At 42.5% G+C, this 19,900-nt stretch overlaps 1 protein-coding gene across 2 annotated transcripts in view; it reads left to right on the forward strand.

Annotated features, from left to right (window-relative positions):
- The window catches only part of ALG14 (ALG14 UDP-N-acetylglucosaminyltransferase subunit), a 101,220-nt gene that overhangs the window by 79,264 nt on the left and 2,056 nt on the right, over positions 1 to 19,900 (forward strand). The window contains exon 4 of one of the 2 annotated variants that reach the window (XM_082386458.1): positions 489 to 651. The exons of the other annotated variant lie outside the window; for it this stretch is intronic. Coding sequence (XP_082242584.1) covers positions 489 to 651 — 163 coding nt within the window. The remainder of the gene's footprint in view (positions 1 to 488; positions 652 to 19,900) is intronic. 2 annotated transcript variants of the gene reach the window in all.

Consider the following 19,900-nt stretch of genomic DNA (forward strand, 5'->3'; position numbering starts at 1 on the left):
ATTATAATTAACATCAAATTTAAAGTTAGCATCTATAGCATGTGTGAGTGTCTGGCTCCAGTTCCCCTCCAGAATTCCCATGGCCAACATTTCCCCGGACCAGAGGGAGCCTAGTCTTGTTTCCGCACCCAGCTCTCTGTTTCAAAGACTCAAACCGCAGTGGGCCGGGCGGGGGAGGCTGAATGGGGTTAGACAGCCAGTGGGGGTAGGAGTCCTGAGCAACAGTGAACGAGTGGCATTAAGGGCTGCATGGCGCTTACTCTCCCTGGAAACGCTCTGTCACAGTCAGGAAGTGTGATTTAATCTTGGTGAAGATAATTCCATTTTATACCCTGAATGGACTGTCCCTCTAACAGAATTTCATTTTCAGTCTTGTCCTGGGAAGCCCTACCAATAATAATTTGGTGTACATTATTTGCCCTGTTAGCTGAACTGTACAAAATAGGAGGTTGATTCATCTGCCATCCCACCTCCTTTTCCCTTAAAAGGCTCTTAAAAGAGGACCTGAGAACCTGCTGCCCCAACAGAAGATGCTTGGACTGTGGCCCAGCAGTGCCCTCGGCAGGATTTGTGGGAGGAGAGAAGACAGCAGTTCAGTCAAAAGAGCCACTGTTGATCTTGAAAGAACATCAGCCATACAGATGACACAAGGTTTCTGTTCCCCTTCAACTCTAAGACCCCTCTTTTGGTCTTTGTTGTGAAGCAGCCTTAGGCAGAGAGACTAAGAAAAATAATAGCAGCAAATATGCATAAGGGACTTGCTGAGTTCTAAGTGCTTGGCAAACTCTGTTTCACTTAATCCTCACTATAATGCTATGTGGAAAGCACTACTTGAATCCTCATTTTACAGATGAGGAAACTGAGGCACAGAGAGGTGAAATAACTAGCCCAAGGTCACACAGATAGGAAGCAGTGGAGCCAGGATTCACTCCCCAGTGGTCTGGCTCCAGGGTCCATCCTCTCATCACTGCCCTTTCTCTGGACTGTCAATGACTCAGATACCCCATCTTGTTTACCATAAGATAGAAACTTGTTTCAAGAAACAGAGTGGGGGGGCTCCACATTTGAATGAGAAAACCTGCAGGTTTGGTATTCTCTCCATAGTGGTTAAGAATCTCTTCTTAACAAAATTTGGCTTTTGGTCAAATCAGGTGATTTTCCCAGATCACCTGCTGGATTAAAACCTGTTGCCCTGCCCTTAAGATGACTCTGGTAGAGGGCTCACTCTGGTGCTACTGACAGACTGAGCCCCACCACCGAGGCCCTGCTTGTCCAACCCTCCCCTCCCCAAAGACCCAGACTGTGATGCAGAGAAGCGTGAGCAAACCATTCTGCACGTCTGCAGAGGGTGCTCCTTCAGCACCAGTGCGATGGGGCACCTTGACAGCTAGGGTGACTTTGAGTGGCAGAGGATATGCCGCCTTGCCACCTCTCTACTAATGTCCCTTTCTGCCCTCCCTCAGGTGCCTTCCTTCCCTGTAACCTGTCCTTATTCTCGCAATGTTGTCAACTAATCATTTTTAAAGAATTAACAGATAATTAAGGCGCGAACTTCTAGTCTGTAAGATAGGACTCCTGCCAGGGATGCTGGCTCTCTACGAGGTGATCTCTAAATCTAGACAACAGAGGGAAGGAGGGGCGTCCTGGCGGAGCTCCTCAATTCCTGGCAGTTCTCACTGCTATTAGGAACCTCAGGCTCACTGGAAAGCTCTTCCAGATGAGTTCAGCTGGGCTGCTTGTCCCCAAAGTGGTTTTGAGCAGGATGAGATGAGAGAGAGAATGGCCTTTGATGGCTTACCAGTCCCCACGTTTCCTCCGCCACTGCTCTCTCCCTCAGCACACACAGACCCCTTTGCAGGAATGTAGACGAGGCGCCACTTATGAAGAGTGCCAGCCCCCTTCCTGTAGTGGTGGGCAGAGGTTTCCAAGTGCTAATTTGTACCAGAAACACCTGGCAGTTTGTTTAAAATGCATATTCCTGGGCCCCAGACCCAGAGATTCTGATTTGGAAAGAATCTGCATTTTTATTTATTTATTTACTTATTTATTTTTTAATTGAAGTATAGTTGATTCATAGTGTTGTGCCCATCTCTGCGCTACAACAAAGTGACTTAGTTTTACACATATATACCTTCCTTTTTTAAATATTCTTTTCCATTATGGTTTATCCCAGGAGATTGGATATAGTTCCCTATGCTATACAGCAGGACCTTGTTGTTTATCGATTCTAAATGTAATAGTTTGCAACTACCGATCCCAGATTCCCAGTCCATCCCCCTCCCTCCCCCAAGAATCTGCATTTTTGACAAGTATCCCTGGGTGAATGGGACTTGAAGGCCTGCAAAATACTAACATGGAGTCACTTTTCTACTTGCTGCTTTAAAGGGGTCCTCTCTGAATAGAACTGGGACAGACCTACCACTTCTCTCAGTTCCTATCAATGCTCCTGTCTTCTAAGAGTATAATAAGAGAGAGTCGTTAGTACAGCCAAACACACCTTGAAGGCAATAAAAACCTCCAGGAGACACCCTGATTTTGACAAGCAGTGTCATTCTACTTCTGCAAGTTACCAATGGAGTCAGGTGCACCAATGCTAAGATCTTGATAAATGTGTGGTGGACGATGAAAGGGAAACACCTTTTGAATGCCTTAATGCACAGAGTGAAGCACATGTTCTATGGAGAGCCCTGCCCGTTCATTCTAGGTGTGGAATCCAAGCTCGGCTCCAGAGTACCATTTTCTTTAACCACAACGAGGTCCAGCTCCTTAATACATCTCACTCTGTTGAATTCTATCTTCTTGCCTCCATTTCATTGTCTGTCTTTCAGCATCTATGTCTACCTCTCTTTTCTACACACACAACGAGAAACTCACAAACAAGTGTTTTTATGTATCCTTTTGATTTAGAATTAAGGAATTAGATACTCCTATAAAAAATTTGTAAGCCTTTTTTAATACTGCAGACATAATCTATACATAAAGAAATTATCTAAGGAAAACTGCTGACTAGTTTTCAGTTCAGCAAGATAGCAATTTTATTCATAGGTAGATGTAAAAAATGTAAAAATTAGGAATGTAAAAATTAGGGAAGGATCATGAATAAAATATCACTTATCTGCCTAAGAGAGGGCCTTGACAGAAGTCAGGAGTTACATAACTGCTTTGAATTCAAGCCAGTTCTTCCTGTTTAGAAAGGATACTCCCTGTTCTTTTGAAAATGTTAACCATTTGCCCCCATTTTATCTGCTGAAAAGCTTTCATAATCCATCTTAGTCCAATGGCATGTTATAGTCTGCCACTAATTTCTTTATTAAAGCTATAAAATATTAATAACAATTGCCAGAATTTTGCCTTCAGTTAAACTCCCTGTGTCACATCTGCCCTGGAGCCTACCTTGCCTTCAGCCCACTTCCAACTAATGCTTGTCCTGACTGGTGGGTGCAGGACCAGGGTGGGGGACAGGAGAGCCCCAGGCTTGTTTTCTAAAGCTGGTTTGAGTCTCAGCTGTGTGATCGTTCATACGTCACTTGATTGCTCTGGTCTTGAGTCTTCTTGTCTAAAAAATGAGGATAAAGACATCCATCTCAAAGGGCCGTGGTAAGGTTTAAGAAGGCTAATTACGCAGAATGCCACACTTACGCTCTGGGCCTGGCAAGTAGTATGTGCCCTGTGAATGTCAAGGTCTCTCCCTTCCTTCTCAAGCTAAAGGGCAAGGATTGAACTAAGTGACTCCTGAGACTGCATCTAGCGTTAGCAATCAGGGCTTCTGCGAGAGCTGCTGAGTATATGGTGTGGGGAAAACAAAAGGAAAAAATACTGGATTACTAGGATTCAAAGACCTCCGTGAAAACATTTCAGAGTGTTGAAAATACAATGAAAACACAAAAAGACCAAGAAGTCAGGAAGTCGTCACCTTGACCATTTGGCCCAGAGAACAGGAAAACTAAAAGATTCAGTTTCCTCAACTGAAAGTAGAATCAGCCAGGAAGGTTAGGAAAACAATGTTTGGCTGGCCTGACGTTGATCTTTAACGATGATGCAAAGTAGGTACAGCTTAACCATTCAGAGAAAAAAAAATTCTTTTAAGTTTTAATTTTATCTATATATCTTTTATGATGGATCATCAGGTCCAGGAAATAAAATGTCACCCCAGTTTGGGCACTGACAACCTCTGAGCTCTTTTGCCTACTCTGCACTTACAGTTGGAGGAGCCATAAACATACATGGAGTGGCCAAACCGTGTGGAGCCCTGGGTCTTGTAGGATCTTGCTAACATGCATTCAGACTACAGGTGGGCATCCCAGGGTTGGTGGAGGGGACACTGGACACACTGCTGTCTGTATGTCTCCCACCTACGTAACTTCCACCCCTGTAACTCAGCCCAAACCCAACAAATCAGGATGGTCGCAGAAGGTTGGGAAGTCTAGTTTCCCCATACAAGGGCAAAATAGCCGACCCTTGTTTTGAAATGAACAAGATCAGGCTTACTCACCAGGTCATCAGGTTTGTTTACCGGATTATGGCCACAGACTTTCATGGCCATTTGGCTGAGAAGGACACTACAGTGACTCCCCAGATCCAGAGCAGGGGAGCTCAAGAATCCTTCAGTCATTCACCATGTGTGGAAAAAGAGAAAACACCGCTCCTGGTAATCAGGCTCCTTCCATCATTTTTTTACATAAGCGTCACGTGGAGTGGATCAGGCAGAGCAAAAAATATGACTTGAAGATAAAGAGGCTAAAATGGATGGTTGGGTTAGTCTTATAAGGTACCCTCTGAAGGGTAGGATAGATCATGCCGGGTCAGTGCCATGTCTGTGACAGAGTGAGGGACAAGCCTTCTGCCACATAGTACTCTTAAGAATTTGAAAAATGCCACAAGCATTCTACTTTACTTTTGGATGGATTATAATAATAGCTGGGACTTCCCTGGTGGCGCAGTGGTTAAGAATCCACCTGCCAGTGCAGGGGACATGGGTTCGATCCCTGGTCTGGGAAGATCCCACATGCTGCGGAGCAACTAGGCCTGCGAGCCACAACTACTGAGCCCACGTGCTAAAACTACTGAAACCCGCGTGCCTAGAGCCCGTGCTCTAGCAACAAGAGAAGCCACCGCAATGAGAAGCCCACGCACCGCAACGAAGACCCAACGCAGCCAAAAATAAAGAAATAATTTAAAATACATATATACATCATCATCATCATCATAATAATAATAATAGCTACCATTTATTGAATTTTTACCATGGGCCAAGCACTATGTTAAATGCTTTACATGTGTTATCTTATTTGATCTCCACAGCAATACTAAAAAGTAGATATGCTGTCTTCCCTGTGTTTATATTTGTTTCTGGTTGGATTACCATTCCCCACCCCTGACATTCTCTACCTTACCATTGCTAATTCCCAAGAAGGAGAATACATTAGAACGTACTGTCCACCTCCCCTGAAGGACCATCAGGACCAGTCTCATCTTGCCCTTATATATATGTCTCTGTTTACCTTATTCACCACAAGAAGTTCAAGCCCCTGAGAGAGAGTGTTACCTGGACCTAACAGCTCTGTTAAATTATAATCTGTCTCAAGCCCACACCCCTCCCCAACCTCCTAAACCCTTTTTGCTGGCCCAGACTTATGGTCGGTTCACAAAATCTACATCATCTTCTCTCCTCCGTCTTGCTCTAGTTGCTGTCTGATTTACCCAGAATACCATACCACTTCATCAGTTACTGGCTTACAGGTCACCTCCTCCCAGATCTTCTTTGACCTCCATATCTCCCTGTTCCCTTATCCTGCTTTATATTATGTAAACGTATACCTATTATTTTTTGTCTTCCCACTGGAATGTAAACTTTGTGAGGGCAGGGACCTTTGTTCACTGGTAGATCCCTAATACCCAGAAAGTATCTGGCATATTATCTTTGCTCAGTACCTATTTCTTGAACAAATGAATCCATGAATGAGAAAACTGAGACATAGAATGGACTGCTCACATTGCTGTTAAGCAGACCGCCCAGATCTGTGTGATTGCAAAGCCCTGGCCCATAAGCACCATGTTGCTCGGCTCCTTGATGGATTATGTGAATGCAGCAGGAGCAAGAATATTCTGGCTGACTGGGAGTAATCAGTGTTGGGGTGTTGGTATAAGGAACTTATCAATTGGGCAAGATCATACAGGGCCAAAGTTTACTGTTCTTTATTTGATTACATTATATGATTATGTGATTTAAAAGAAAAATATATATTTGGTTATTCAGATGACCAAAATATATTTTTTGTATATATTTGGTCTTCATCCACAGTTCCTGACTCACAGCTCCTAAAACCCTTGGAATTTCCTACGTGATGAGAGCAATAAAGGTGCCTGTTAAGTTAATGAGGTGACTTTTGGAAAGGACCCAAGAATGGGGGCTGGTTGCCAGTGGAGCCAACTGTGTCATTAAAGGGTTGGAACTTCAGTCCCACCTGCAGCCTCTACCTCTGGGGAGGGGAGAGGGTCTGGAGGTTGACTCAGTCACCAATGGCCAATAGTTTAATCAACCATGACTATGTAATGAAGCCACCGTAAAAACCCAAGAGGACGGTGTTGGGAGAGCTTCCAGTTTGGTGAACGAACATGTGGAGACTTAGGGAGAATGGCACACTCTGAGAGGGCATGGAAACTCCACACCCTTGCCCCATACCTTACCCTATGCATCTCTTTATCTGGCTGTTGGTTTGTATTTTTTAATATCCTTGGTAATAAATCAGTAAGCTAGTGAGTAAATGGGCTTTCCTGAGTTCTGTGAGCCATTCTAGCGTATTAATTGATCTCAAGGAGTGGGTCGTGGGAACCTCTGATTTCTAGCCAGAAGTACAGGTAGCAGCCAGGGCTTGTGACAGGCATCTGAAGGGGGAGGGCAGTCTTTGGGACTGAGCCATTAACCTGTGGAATCTGATTCTATATCCAGGTAGGTAGTGTCAGAATTGAGTTAAATTGTAGGACAACCAGCTGGCGTCCAGAGCATTGTTTGTTGTGAGGCAGCCTACGCGCGTGCGCACGCGTACACACATTAGAATTGGGTCCAGTTGTTATCAAATGAAATGCAAGTAACTGATATTCGAGGAGCCAGCAATAAATTCAGCGTCTTTACAACATAAGCCATTAGCCTAGATACAATTTATAACTTACCTTTTTGATATGATTTAAAAGAAGATGAAAGCGATGCCTGGGTAAAGAGAAGTAAGGAAGGGGCTAGGTGGACCGTGACATGTTCAAGCGGTGAAGCAGCTGATGCCTGTGGAGCGACATGGAAGGAAGGAGTGGTATACTTGGAAAAGCAGACCTCCAAATGCTATATACACAGTGATGACAGCTCCGAAAATTCTGTGTGTTAGCAATAGAATTGTAAGAGACCTTGAAGTTCATAAATAGTTGGTGATTCCAGTGTTTAGGGCTTTATTTGGTTATTTCATGTTGGTCTTGATATTTAGATGTTCCTGTTGAACTGTTACTACTCAGACGATTAAATACACATAAAAAAGAAGAAATACAGTGTACCGTAATGTGAGCCAAGCGAACACGTCATCCCATCTGCTCTGCGTCCTGTTCCTTCCTGCTGTCCACCTCCTCTGAGCGCTGACATTCAGTGCTGCCTTTCTTCAGGCTGCACCCCCAGCCTTCCTGTCCTCTGACGATATCCTCTACATGTTATAGACCACCTGCCCTCCAACTGCGTTTTCTTCCTCACTCTCTTGATTACTCACAGATGCTTCTCCAGTTTTCTACGGCTTTTATCCCACTGCTCTTGCCCTCCTCCTCTCTTGGATGAGGACTTTCGAGTATCCTTTCCCTACGCCAAAACACTCACCCTGGGTGCTTTCTGCTGCTTGGTCCTCATCCTTGTTTCACTCTGCCTCTTCCTGTGCTCACCGTGCAGCGCTCTGAGCCCTGCTTGAGGAAATCCTGCGACGGTTCTGACGTGACCTGTTCCTTCTCTAACTCTGCATCTGCTGCTCTCAAAGCCTTTGTTGTTTTCCATACCAGTCAGGTTCTTGGTAACGAACCATAAAAATCCACTCTGGCTGACTGAAACAGAAAAAGAATTTAGGGAAAGATTATTGAGAGCTCTCAGAGTTACTGGGAAAGCTAACGAAATAGGATTAGTAAACATGGAGGGACAAGGTGGGAGCTGAGCAGCTAGAACCACAGCCAAAATTCCATGGCCTCAGAGCTGGTTTGGGGGAACACTGCTGCCACCACTGCTGGATAGTGAGCAGTGTAGCTGGCCCCACTGGTACTGGATGCCAGACTCTTCCAGTGGCACCTTTGCCACCAGAACAGATTCTCCTCTGGCCTTGCTTCTCTGCACCACCAGCTCCTGATCACACCTAGGCAGAAACATCTGGCCAAGTCACGGCCCATCCACTAGCTGCAGAGGGAACACAGAAAGGAGTATCTCACTTGTGAGATGGGCTCTGCCTGCTGTCACAACTCATACAGTGGGAAGTCACTCAGTTTCCAGACAGGAACAAAAAAAAAAACAAAAGGCCACATGGCCCATCCCCAATTCAGGACAGTTGTTTTATTAAACTTTCTACAACTTCCTTAAGTCCTTGAAGCTGTTTCTTCTAACTTCTCACTCAGCAAGAACTCTGGAACATAGTTCAATGCAAAAGTAAAACCTTAGGGGTCACAGATTTATATACAAAAATGTTCATAACAGCATGATTTAGAATAGCAAAAAAAAGGAGTCAGCCTGGATTTCCAACAATGAAGGAATAGTTAGATGAATTATGAGATATCCATAGGATTAAATATATGCAGTCATTAAAAATCATGAATTTAAAAAATTTTCCACAACACACAAAAATATAACTAAACAAAACTTCAAAAAAAAACTACAATATTTATATATAAGCTCTCAGATTATATATATGCATACATGAACATATTTTATAGTGAAATATAAATGTGTATATGAAGATAATACACCAAAATGTTAACAGATTGATGAAATTAGAAGGATCATTATCTTCTTTTTGCTTTTCCTCACTTTTCACATTGAGCTGGAAAGTTATAAATATTGAAAGAAAAATCTGTTGAGGGCAAACTTCCTGTGCCACCGTTTTTATCCTTTGTCATGTTCTCAGAAGGTACAATTTTTCCCAAACCAATCTCAAACTAAATACTCTGAATTCTTACTCTTTTCTCCTGGTGTTGAAAGAACTCACTTTTTTTCTATATAATCAGTTCCTCCCTCACCACCAGTTCGTTCCCGCAGTCTTTATGTTCACGTATAGATCATTCGTTCCATTCTGTAAGCCTTTCCCCAGCCCTGCTTAGCTCACCCAGCTCCTATCTGAGCTTTCCCTCCCTCATGCTCATCTTCCCCTCCCCGTATTTTAGCTCAGTGATTCACGGAAGTAGGCATCTCTGGGGTTTCCATTACGCTTCTCTTACCCAAATCTGAAGATTTTGTCTCTGTCGGCTAAGGCAAGTGACTTTGTGGTTTTCTTATTTTCTAAAATAAGAAGGATGCATTTTTGGGCTTCCCTGGTGGCGCAGTGGTCAAGAATCCGCCTGCCAAAGCAGGGGGCATGGGTTCGAGCCCTGGTCCAGGAAGATCCCACATGCTGCAGAGCAGCTAAGCCCGTGTGCCACAACTACTAAGCCAGTGCTCTAGAGCCCACGAGCCACAACTACTGAGCCCGTGTGCCACAATGACTGAAGCTTGCACGCCTAGAGCCTGTGCTCTGCAACAAGAGAAGCTACTGCAATGAGAAGCCCGCGCACCACAATGAAGCATAGCCCCTGCTCGCCACAACTAGAGAAAGCCCGCACGCAGCAACGAAGACCCAACACAGCCAAAATAAGTAAATAAATAAAATTTTTAAAAAGAAGAGGGGGGACCTTCAAAATAGCAGAGGAATAAGATGAGGAGATCACCTTCCTCCCCATAAATACATCAGAAATACATCTAAATGTGGAACAAATCCTACAGAACACCTAGTGAACGCTGGCAGAAGACCTCAGACTTCCCAAAAGGCAAGAAAATCCCCACGTACCTGGGTAGGGCAAAAGAAAAAAGAAAAAATAGAGACAAAAGAATAGGGACGGGACCTGCGCCTCTGAGAGGGAGCTGTGAAGGAGGAAAGGTTTCCACACACTAGGAAGCCCCTTCACTGGTGGAGACGGGGGGTGTTGGAGGGGGGGAGAAGCTTCAGAGCCACGGAGGAGAGCTCATCAACAGGGGTGCGGAGGGCAAAGCGGAGAGATTCCCGTACAGAGGATCGGTGCTGATCAACACTCACCAGCCCGAGAGGCTTGTCTGCTCACCTGCCGGGGCAGGCGTGGACTAGGAGCTGAGGCTCGGGCTTCGGAGGTCAGATCCCAGGGAGAGGACTGGGGTTGGTGGCGTGAACACAGCCTGAAGGGGGCTAGTGCGCTACAGCTAGCCAGGAGGGAGTCCGGGAAAAAGTCTGGACCTGCCTAAGAGGCAAGAGACCAGTGTTTCAGGCCGCGCGAGGACAGGGGATTCAGAGCACCTCCTAAACAAACTCCAAAGATGGGCGTGAGCCGCGGCTCTCAGCACGGACACCAGAGATGGGCATGAGATGCTAATGCTGCTGCTGCAGCCACCAAGAATCCTGTGTGCAAGCACAGGTCACTATCCACAACCCCCTGCCCCCCACCCCCGCCAGGATCCTGTGCAGCCTGCCACTGCCAGGGTCCCGTGATTCAGGGACAACTTCCCCGGGAGGACACACAGCACGCCTCAGCCTGTTGCAACATCATGCTGACCTCTGCTGCCGCAGGCTTGCCCCGCATTCCAATTATAACTACCATACCCCTCCCTCCCCCCAGCGTGAGTGAGCCAGAGCACCCTAATCAGCCGCTCCTTTAACCCCGTCCTGTTTGGATGGGAACAGAAGCCTGAGGGCAACCTACATGCAGAGGTGGGGCCAAAACCAAAGCTGAACCCCAGGAGCTGTGCAAACAAAGAAGAGAAAGGAGAATCTGTCCGTGTAGCCTCAGGAGCAGTGGATTAAATCCCCACAATCAACTTGAGGTACCCTGCATCTGTGGAATACCTGAATAGACAATGAAGCAACCCAAAATTGAGGCGGTGGACTTTGGGAGCAACTATAGACTTGGGGTTTGCTGTCTGCAACTGACTTGTTTCTGACTTTTATGTTTATCTTAGTATAGTTTTTAGCACTTGTTATCATTGGTGGATTTGTTTATGGGTTTGGTTTCTCTCTTCTTTTTTTTTAAATGTTTTTTACCTTTTTCATTTTAATAATTTTTTTATCTTTTTATTTTAATTATTTTATTAAAAAAATTTTTTTTTCTTTCTTTTCTTCTCCCTTTTCTTCTGAGCCGTGTGGCTGAGAGGGTCTTGGTGCTCCAGCCTGTTGTCAGGCCTGAGCCTCTGAGGTGGGAGAGCTGAGTTCAGGACATTAGACCACCAGAGACTTCCCGGCCCCATGTAATATCAATCGGCGAGAGCCCTCCTAGAGATCTCTGTCTCAATGCTCAGACCCAGCTGCACTCAACAACAAGCAAGCTCCAGTGCTGGACACCCCATGCCAAACAACTAGCAAGACAGGAACACAACCCCACCCATTAGCAGAGAGGCTGCCTAAAATCATACTAAGGTCACAGACACCCCAAAACACACCACTGGACGCAGCCCTGCCCACCAGAAAGACAAGATCTAGCCCCACGCACCAGAACACAGGCACCAGTCCCCTCCACCCGGAAGCCTACACAAGCCACTGAACCAACCTTACCCACTTGGGGCAGACACCAAAAACAATGGGAACTACAGACCTGCAGCCTGCGAAAAGGAGACCCCAAACACAGTAAGTTAGGCAAAATGGGAAGACAGAGAAATATGTAGTAGATGAAGGAGCAAGGTAAAAACCCACCAGACCAAACAAATGAAGAGGAAGTAGACAGTCTACCTGAAAAACAATTCAGAGGAATGAAAGTAAAGATATCCAAAATCTTGGAAACAGAATGGAGAAAATACAAGAAACGTTTAACGAGGACCTAGAAGAACTAAAGAGTAAACAAACAATGATGAGCAACACAATAAATGAAATTTAAAATTCTCTAGAAGGAATCAATACCAGAATAACTGAAACAGAAGAACGGGTAAGTGACTTGGAAGAGAAAACAATGTAAATAACTACTGCAGAGCAGAATAAAGAAAAAGGAATGAAAAGAATTGAGGACAGGCTCAGAGACCTCTGAGACAACATTAAACACACCAACATTCGCATTATAGGGGTCCCAGAAGGAGAAGAGAGAGAGAAAGGACCCGAGAAAATATTGGAAGAGATTATAGTTGAAAACTTCCCTAACATAGGAAAGGAAATAGCCACCCAAGTCCAGGAAGCACAGAGAGTACCATACAGGATACACCCAAGGAGAAACATGCGGAGACACACAGTAATCAAATTGGCAAAAATTAAAGACGAAGAAAAATTATTGAAACAGCAAGAGAAAAGTGACAAATAACATACAAGGGAACTCCCATAAGGTTAACAGCTGATTTCTCAGCAGAAACTCTACAAGCCAGAAGGGAGTGGCATGACATATTTAAAGTGATGAAAGGGAGGAACCTACAACCAAGGTTACTCTACCCGGCAAGGATCTCATTCAGATTTGATGGAGAAATGAAAAGCTTTACAGACAAGCAAAAGCTAAGAGAATTCAGCACCACCAAAACAGCTCTATAACAAAGGCTGAAGGAACTTCTCTAAGTGGGAAGCATAAGAGACGAAAAGGACCTACAAAAACAAATGCAAAACAATTAAGAAAATGGTAATAGGAACATACATATCGATAATTACCTTAAACGTGAATGGATTAAATGCTCCAACGAAAAGACACAGGCTCACTGAAAGGATACAAAAACAAGACCCATATATATGCTGTCTACAAGAGACCTACTTCAGACCTAGGGACACATACAGACTGAAAGTGAGGAGATGGAAAAGGATATTCCATGCAAATGGAAATCAAAAGAAAGCTGGAGTAGCAATACTCATATCAGATAAAATAGACTTTAAAATAAAGAATGTTACAAGAGACAAGGACACTACATAATGATCAAGGGATCAATCCAAGAAGAAGATATAACAATTGTAAATATTTATGCACCCAACATAGGAGCACCTCAATACATAAGGCAAATGCTAACAGCCATAAAAGGGGAAATCGACAGTAACACAATCATAGTACGGGACTTTAACACCCCACTTTCACCAATGGACAGATCATCCAAAATGAAAATAAATAAGAAACACAAGCTTTAAATGACACATTAAACAAGATATACTTAATTGATATTTATAGGACATTCTATCCAAAAACAACAGAATACACTTTCTTCTCAAGTGCTCATGAATCATTCTCCAGGATAGATCACAATCAAGCCTTGGTAAATTTAAGAACATTTAAATCGTATCAAGTATCTTTTCCGACCACAACACTATGAGACTAGATATCAATTACAGGAAAAAAAAAACTGTAAAAAATACAAACACATGGAGGCTAAACAGTATGCTACTAAATAACCAAGAGATCACTGAAGAAATCAAAGAGGAAATAAAAAAATACCTAGAAACAAATGACAGTGAAAACACAACAACCCAAAACCTATGGGATGCAGCAAAAGCAGTTTTAAGAGGCAAGTTTATAGCAGTAGAGTCCTACCTCAAGAAACAAGAAAAATCTCAAACAACCTAGCCTTACACCTAAAGAAGTTAGAGAAAGAACAAAAAAACGCCAAAGTTAGCAGAAGGAAAGAAATCATAAAGATCAGATCAGAAATAAAATAAAAAGGAATGAAGGAATAGCAAAGATCAATAAAACTAAAAGCTGGTTCTTTGAGAAGATAAACAAAATTGATACACCACTAGCCAGAGTCATCAAGAAAAAAGGGAGAAGACTCAAATCAACAGAATTAGAAATGAAAAAGGAGAAATAACAACTGACCCTGCAGAAATACAACAAATCATGAGGGAGTACTACAAGCCACTATATGCCAATAAAATGGACACCCTGGAAGAAATGGACAAATCCTTAGAAAAGCACAACTTTCCAAGCCTGAACCAGGGAGAAATAGAAAATATAAAGAGACCAATCACAAGCACTGAAATTGAAACTGTGATTAACAATCTTCCAACAAACAAAAGTCCAGGACCAGATGGCTTCACAGGTGAATTCTGTGAAACATTTAGAGAAGCGCTAACACCTATCCTTCTCAAATCTTCAAAAATATAGCAGAGGGAGGAATACTCCCAAACTCATTCTATGAGACCACCATCTCCCTGATACCAAAACCAGACAAAGATGTCACAAAAAAAGAAAACTACAGGCCAATATCACTGATGAACATAGATGCAAAATTCCTCAACAAAATACTAGCAAACAGAATCCAACAGCACATTAAAAGGAGCATACACCATGATCAAGTGGGGTTTATCCCAGGAATGCAAGGATTCTTCAATATATGCAAATCAATCAATGTGATACACCATATTAACAAATTGAAGGATAAAAACCATATGATCATCTCAATAGATGCAGAAAAAGCTTTCAATAAAATTCAACACCCATTTATGATAAAAACTCTCCAGAAAGTAGTCATAGAGGGAACTTACCCCAACATAATAAAGGCTATATATGACAAACCCACAGCCAACATCATTCTCAATGGTGAAAAACTGAAACCATTTTATCTAAGATCAGGAACAAGACAAGGTTGCCCACTCTCACTGCTGTTATCCAACATAGGTTTGGAAGTTTTATCCACAGCAGTCAGAGAAGTAAAAGAAATAAAAGGAATCCAAATCAGAAAAGAAGAAGTAAAACTGTCACTGTTTGCAGATGACATGATACTATACACAGAGAATCCTAAAGATGCTACCAGAAGACTACTAGAGCTAATCAATGAATTTGGTAGAGTAGCAGGATACAAAACTAATGCACAGAAATCTCTTGCATTCCTATACATTTTTGATGAAGAATCTGAAAGACAAATTAAGGAAGCACTCTCATTGACCACTGCAACAAAAAGAATAAAATACCTAGGAATAAACCTACCTAAGGAGACAAAAGACCTGTAAGCAGAAAACTATAAGACACTGATGAAAGAAATTAAAGATGATACAAACAGATGGAGAGATATACCATGTTCTTGAATTGGAAGAATCAACATTGTGTAAATGACTATACTACCCAAAGCAATCTACAAGTTCAGTGCAATCCCTATCAAACTACCAATGGCATTTTTTACAGAACTAGAACAAAAAATTTCACAGTTTGTATGGAAACACAAAAGACCCCAAATGGCCAAAGCAATCTTGAGAAAGAAAAACGGGGCTGGAGGAATCACACTTCCTGACTTCAGATTGTACTACAGTAATCAAGACAGTATGGTACTGGCACAAAAACAGAAATATAGATTAATGGAACAGGATAGAAAGCCCAGAGATAAACTCACGCACATATGGTCACCTTATATTTGATAAAGGAGGCAAAAATATACACTGGAGACAAGACAGCCTCTTCAATAAGTGGTGCTGGAAAAACTGGACAGCTACATGTAAAAGAATGAAATTAGAACACTCCCTAACACCATACACAAAAATAAACTCAAAATGGATTATAGACCTAAATGTAAGGCCAGACACTATAAAACTCTTAGAGGAAAACATAGGAAGAACACTCTTTGTCATAAATCACAGCAAGATCCTTTTTGACTCATCTCCTAGAGAAATGGAAATAAAAGCAAAAATAAACAAATGGGACCTAATGAAACTTAAAAGCTTTTGCACAGCAAAGGAAAACATGAACAAGAAGAAAAGACAACCCTTAGAATGGGGGAAAATATTTGCAAACAAAGCAACTGACAAAGGATTAATCTCCAAAATATACAAGCAGCTCATGCAGCTCAATATCAAAAAAACAAACAACCCAATCCAAAAATGGGCAGAAGATCTAAATAGACATTTCTTCAAAGAAGATATACAGATTGCCAATGAACACATGAAAGGATGCTCAACATCACTAATCATTAGAGAAATGCAAATCAAAACTACAATGATCTATCAGCTCACACTGGTGAGAATGACCATCATCAAAAAATCTACAAGCAATAAATGCTGGAGAGGGTGTGGAGAAAAGGGAAGCCTCTTGCACTGTTGGTGGGAATGTAAATTGGTACAGCCACTATGGAGAACAGTATGGAGGTTCCTTAAAAAACTAAAAATAGAACTACCATATGACCCAGCAATCCCACTACTGGGCATATACCCTGAGAAAACCATAATTCAAAAAGAGTCATGTACCACAATGTTCATTGCAGCACTATTTACAATAGCCAGGACATGGAAGCAACCTAGGTGTCCATTGACAGATGAATGGATAAAGAAGATGTGGCACATATATACAGTGGAATATTACTCAGCCATAAAGGGAAACGAAATTGAGTTATTTGTAGTGAGGTGGATGTACCTAGAGTCTGTCATACAGAGTGAAGTAAGTCAGAAAGAGGAAAACAAATACCGTATGCTAACACATATGTATGGAATCTTGAAAAAAAAAAAAAAAGGTTCTGATGAACCTAGGGGCAGGACAGGAACGACACAGACATAGAGAATGGACGTGAGGACATGGGGAGGGGGAAGGGTAAGCTGGGATGAAGTGAGCGAGTAGCATTGACATATATACACTACCAAATGTAAAATAGATAGCTAGTAGGAAGCAGCTACATAGTACAGGGAGATCAGCTCGGTGCTTTGTGACCAGCCAGAGGGGTGGGCTAGGGAGGGTGGGAGGGAGATGCAAAAGGGATGGGATATGGGGATATATGTATACGTATAGCTGTTTCACTTTGTTATACAGCAGAAACTAACACAACATTGTAAAGCAATTGCACTCCAATAAAGATGTTAAAAAAATAAATTAGTAAATAAAGGGTATCAATAAAATACAAACAAAGAAAAAAAAGAAGGGTGCATTATTAAGCACCTTACCTGTAAGGCTTCTTTTTAAGCCTTACAACCGAGCTCTTCTTCCTGTGTCTCCTGACTAGTCCTACATCTCAGTGTTTACTCCCTTCCTCATCTCCCCTTTTACCTGTCTACATAGTGGAACCAATATCCTATATATGGAAGTGTTGGTTTTGACAGAACCTGTGACCTCCATAGAGACTGTCTTCCCAAGCCAGCTCAGCTTTGACAATGGGCTCTAGTTCTCCAGCTTCTTCCATGGCCCTGGAAGCTCAGTAAAACCTTGCCTGCAGCTGTGTTCCTCAGTTCGTTAGCTCTCTCCAGCCTCCTCCTCCACCAGCAAGAGGCTGGTGTCCAAAAGTCTGGTTTTCAGGCCAGTGCCTCAGAGTTGGACTCCGCTTTTCTGTCCAGTCTCTTTAGATTACAGACTAGTTGGACTCTCCATCTGGCTTTCAATCTCACCTTCATATGCTTGGATCACCCTCAACTTTATGGTCTCTGACTTTCAAACCAACCCAGGACCCCAAAGGTCTTGGCCCGTATTCTGTGTATGGGGTTCCTACTAAGCTAAGAGTTACGTTCAGACTACCCTAGTTAAATATGTCTTTTCATGCATGCCGATGTCATGTCTCAGTCAACAGGACTTGACCTGTGGTGACCCAAATCTACAGAACAACAATCCTCTTGTAACTTTTCTTGATCCTTGATCTGGCTCATCTATCCTCATGACTTCATGTTTATTTTAGCCCTGACCTCCTTCAGTTTTCTAGACACATAATTTATATTATCTTTAGTACATCTCTTGGATTTCCTGCTCTCAGAGAAGTTTATTGATTTGTTAATTCATCCAACAGGCACGTATGAACACCTACCGGTTGGCACTGCAGACAGTCGGAGCTTAGTCAGGGAGTTAGACAAAATAAAGGGCTGTGTCAGTTAGGATGCTTTTTATTGCTAATGACAGAAGTCCTGATTCAAACTGGCTTAAGCAAAAATGGAATATATTCCCTCACATACCTGGCAAGTCTAGGGGTAGATCTGGTTTCCTCAGGCACAGCTGGATTCATGGATCTTAAATGCTATCTTTGGGACCTGGCCTGTCTTCATCTCTCAGCTCTGCTCTCTTCTGCTTTGCGATGGCTTCATTCTCAAGCTCTCCACATGGTGGCAAGATAGATGTTAACATTGCCAGGCCCACATTCTCCTAGGTGCCAGTACAACAGAAAAGGTACTGCTCTCTCAGTAGCCCCAACAAATGTCCCACTACGTCTTGTGGTTTCTCACTGGATTATATGCTCTTCCCTGAACAGATGACTTTGGCCAGGGAAATTTGATGATCTAACTGGTCAGACTGGAGTCATATGTCCTCTCCTTATAGTTGAGTGTGGAGTCAACTCTATTCAAACATTTAAGTTGAGAGCAAGGGATACAGTGGTTCCCCTGAGGAAAAGGCGATGGATCTGAGATAGTAAAAAATTTTTAAGTTGCCAGTCACAGCCATTATGTTCATGATAAATGTGTATGATAGAGCTTACAAACAGGCTCAAGTCTGGCAAAGCGAACGTTTGACTTCATATATGATAGGCAAAGGATTCCCTCCTCCCTTATCCTTCAATCCTTTTCCTTCCTTCCTTTCAGCAGAATTTAGTGAGTGCCTATTTTGTTCCAGGTGCAAAACATAGATTGTCCTAGAAATTGACCCTGCTCATAAGGAGCTTACAAAGTAATGAGGTAGAGAGTTAGTAAGAGCAGTGTACCCACGTTTACTGAGAACTTATGTTTTAAGAAATAGAAATATGAAGAGTATTTCTGTGTTTTTTATAAAATTAAAAAGACAACTTAACCATTATATTGTTTAAAGTCTTTACCCAGGCTATCTCAGTAAATTCTAGTTTGTTTAGTGCTTGGAATAAGTCTCTCTGGTATGCTCCATGAAATAATAGAAACTCCATAATCCCCAATTTTTAAATTTTTGCCCAGGCTACTGTAAAACTCAGAGTTAAAACCTGTGCTTAATTAAAAGAAGCTTTCCTTTGCCTAAGTTTTCCTTAAGATTTTTTTTTTTTTTATACTTGGTTTAGGGTTTTGTGATTTTATTGTTTCTGGGACTTTTGTAGTAAGGTACCTCAAAATAGAGATACAACAGAGATAAACAAAATACCTTTAATTTCCACTTTTACCTTTTGCCTCTGATCTATGGCAGGTTATTAAAGCATCTCCCACCAGTGCCCAGTCACTTCCGCTCCTGTATCCAGACATCTCTATTAATGTATTCACAGCTTGTGTATAGCGGGCCGACCAGACTCTGAAAGGAACACATGTGGATATGTACATTTTTTTTAAAGGCAACAAACATGAAAATATTTTTGTGACATTCAAGATCCAACATGCGACCTTTATATTATTTTGTTCTGTACTATGGAAAAAAAAAATTGAGAAAAGCAACACAGATAATCCAAGGATTAGGGAATACATGAACACAGTGGTTCTCAACTGGAGAGTTGGCAATGCCTGGAGACATTCTTGATCTTCCTGGCTACCGGAATCTTGTGGGTAGAGGCCGGGGATGCTGCTGAACATTCTACGATGCATAGGACTGGCCCCATGAGGAAAAATAATCTGGTCCAACATGTCAATAGTGCCATTATTAGAGAAACCTTGCATTAATAGGATTTTTAGAATTCTAAACCCTGAAAGGATTCAGAACAATCTTGTAACTTAGGCTTCAGACAAAACTAGAAACAAATGAGACTCAAAGAATTATCAAATCCTGGAGCTAACGGAAAGGTCATCTAGTCTGGACTAGACATGTGATCAGGCAGCTGGCCCAATCTCTCTGGGCCTCAGGTTCCTATTCTGCAAAAAGGGATATGAAAGCTTGCCTCAAATGA

The sequence above is a fragment of the Balaenoptera borealis genome (genome assembly GCF_965194805.1).
Source record: "Balaenoptera borealis genome assembly, chromosome: 1".
Lineage (NCBI taxonomy): Eukaryota > Metazoa > Chordata > Mammalia > Artiodactyla > Balaenopteridae > Balaenoptera > Balaenoptera borealis.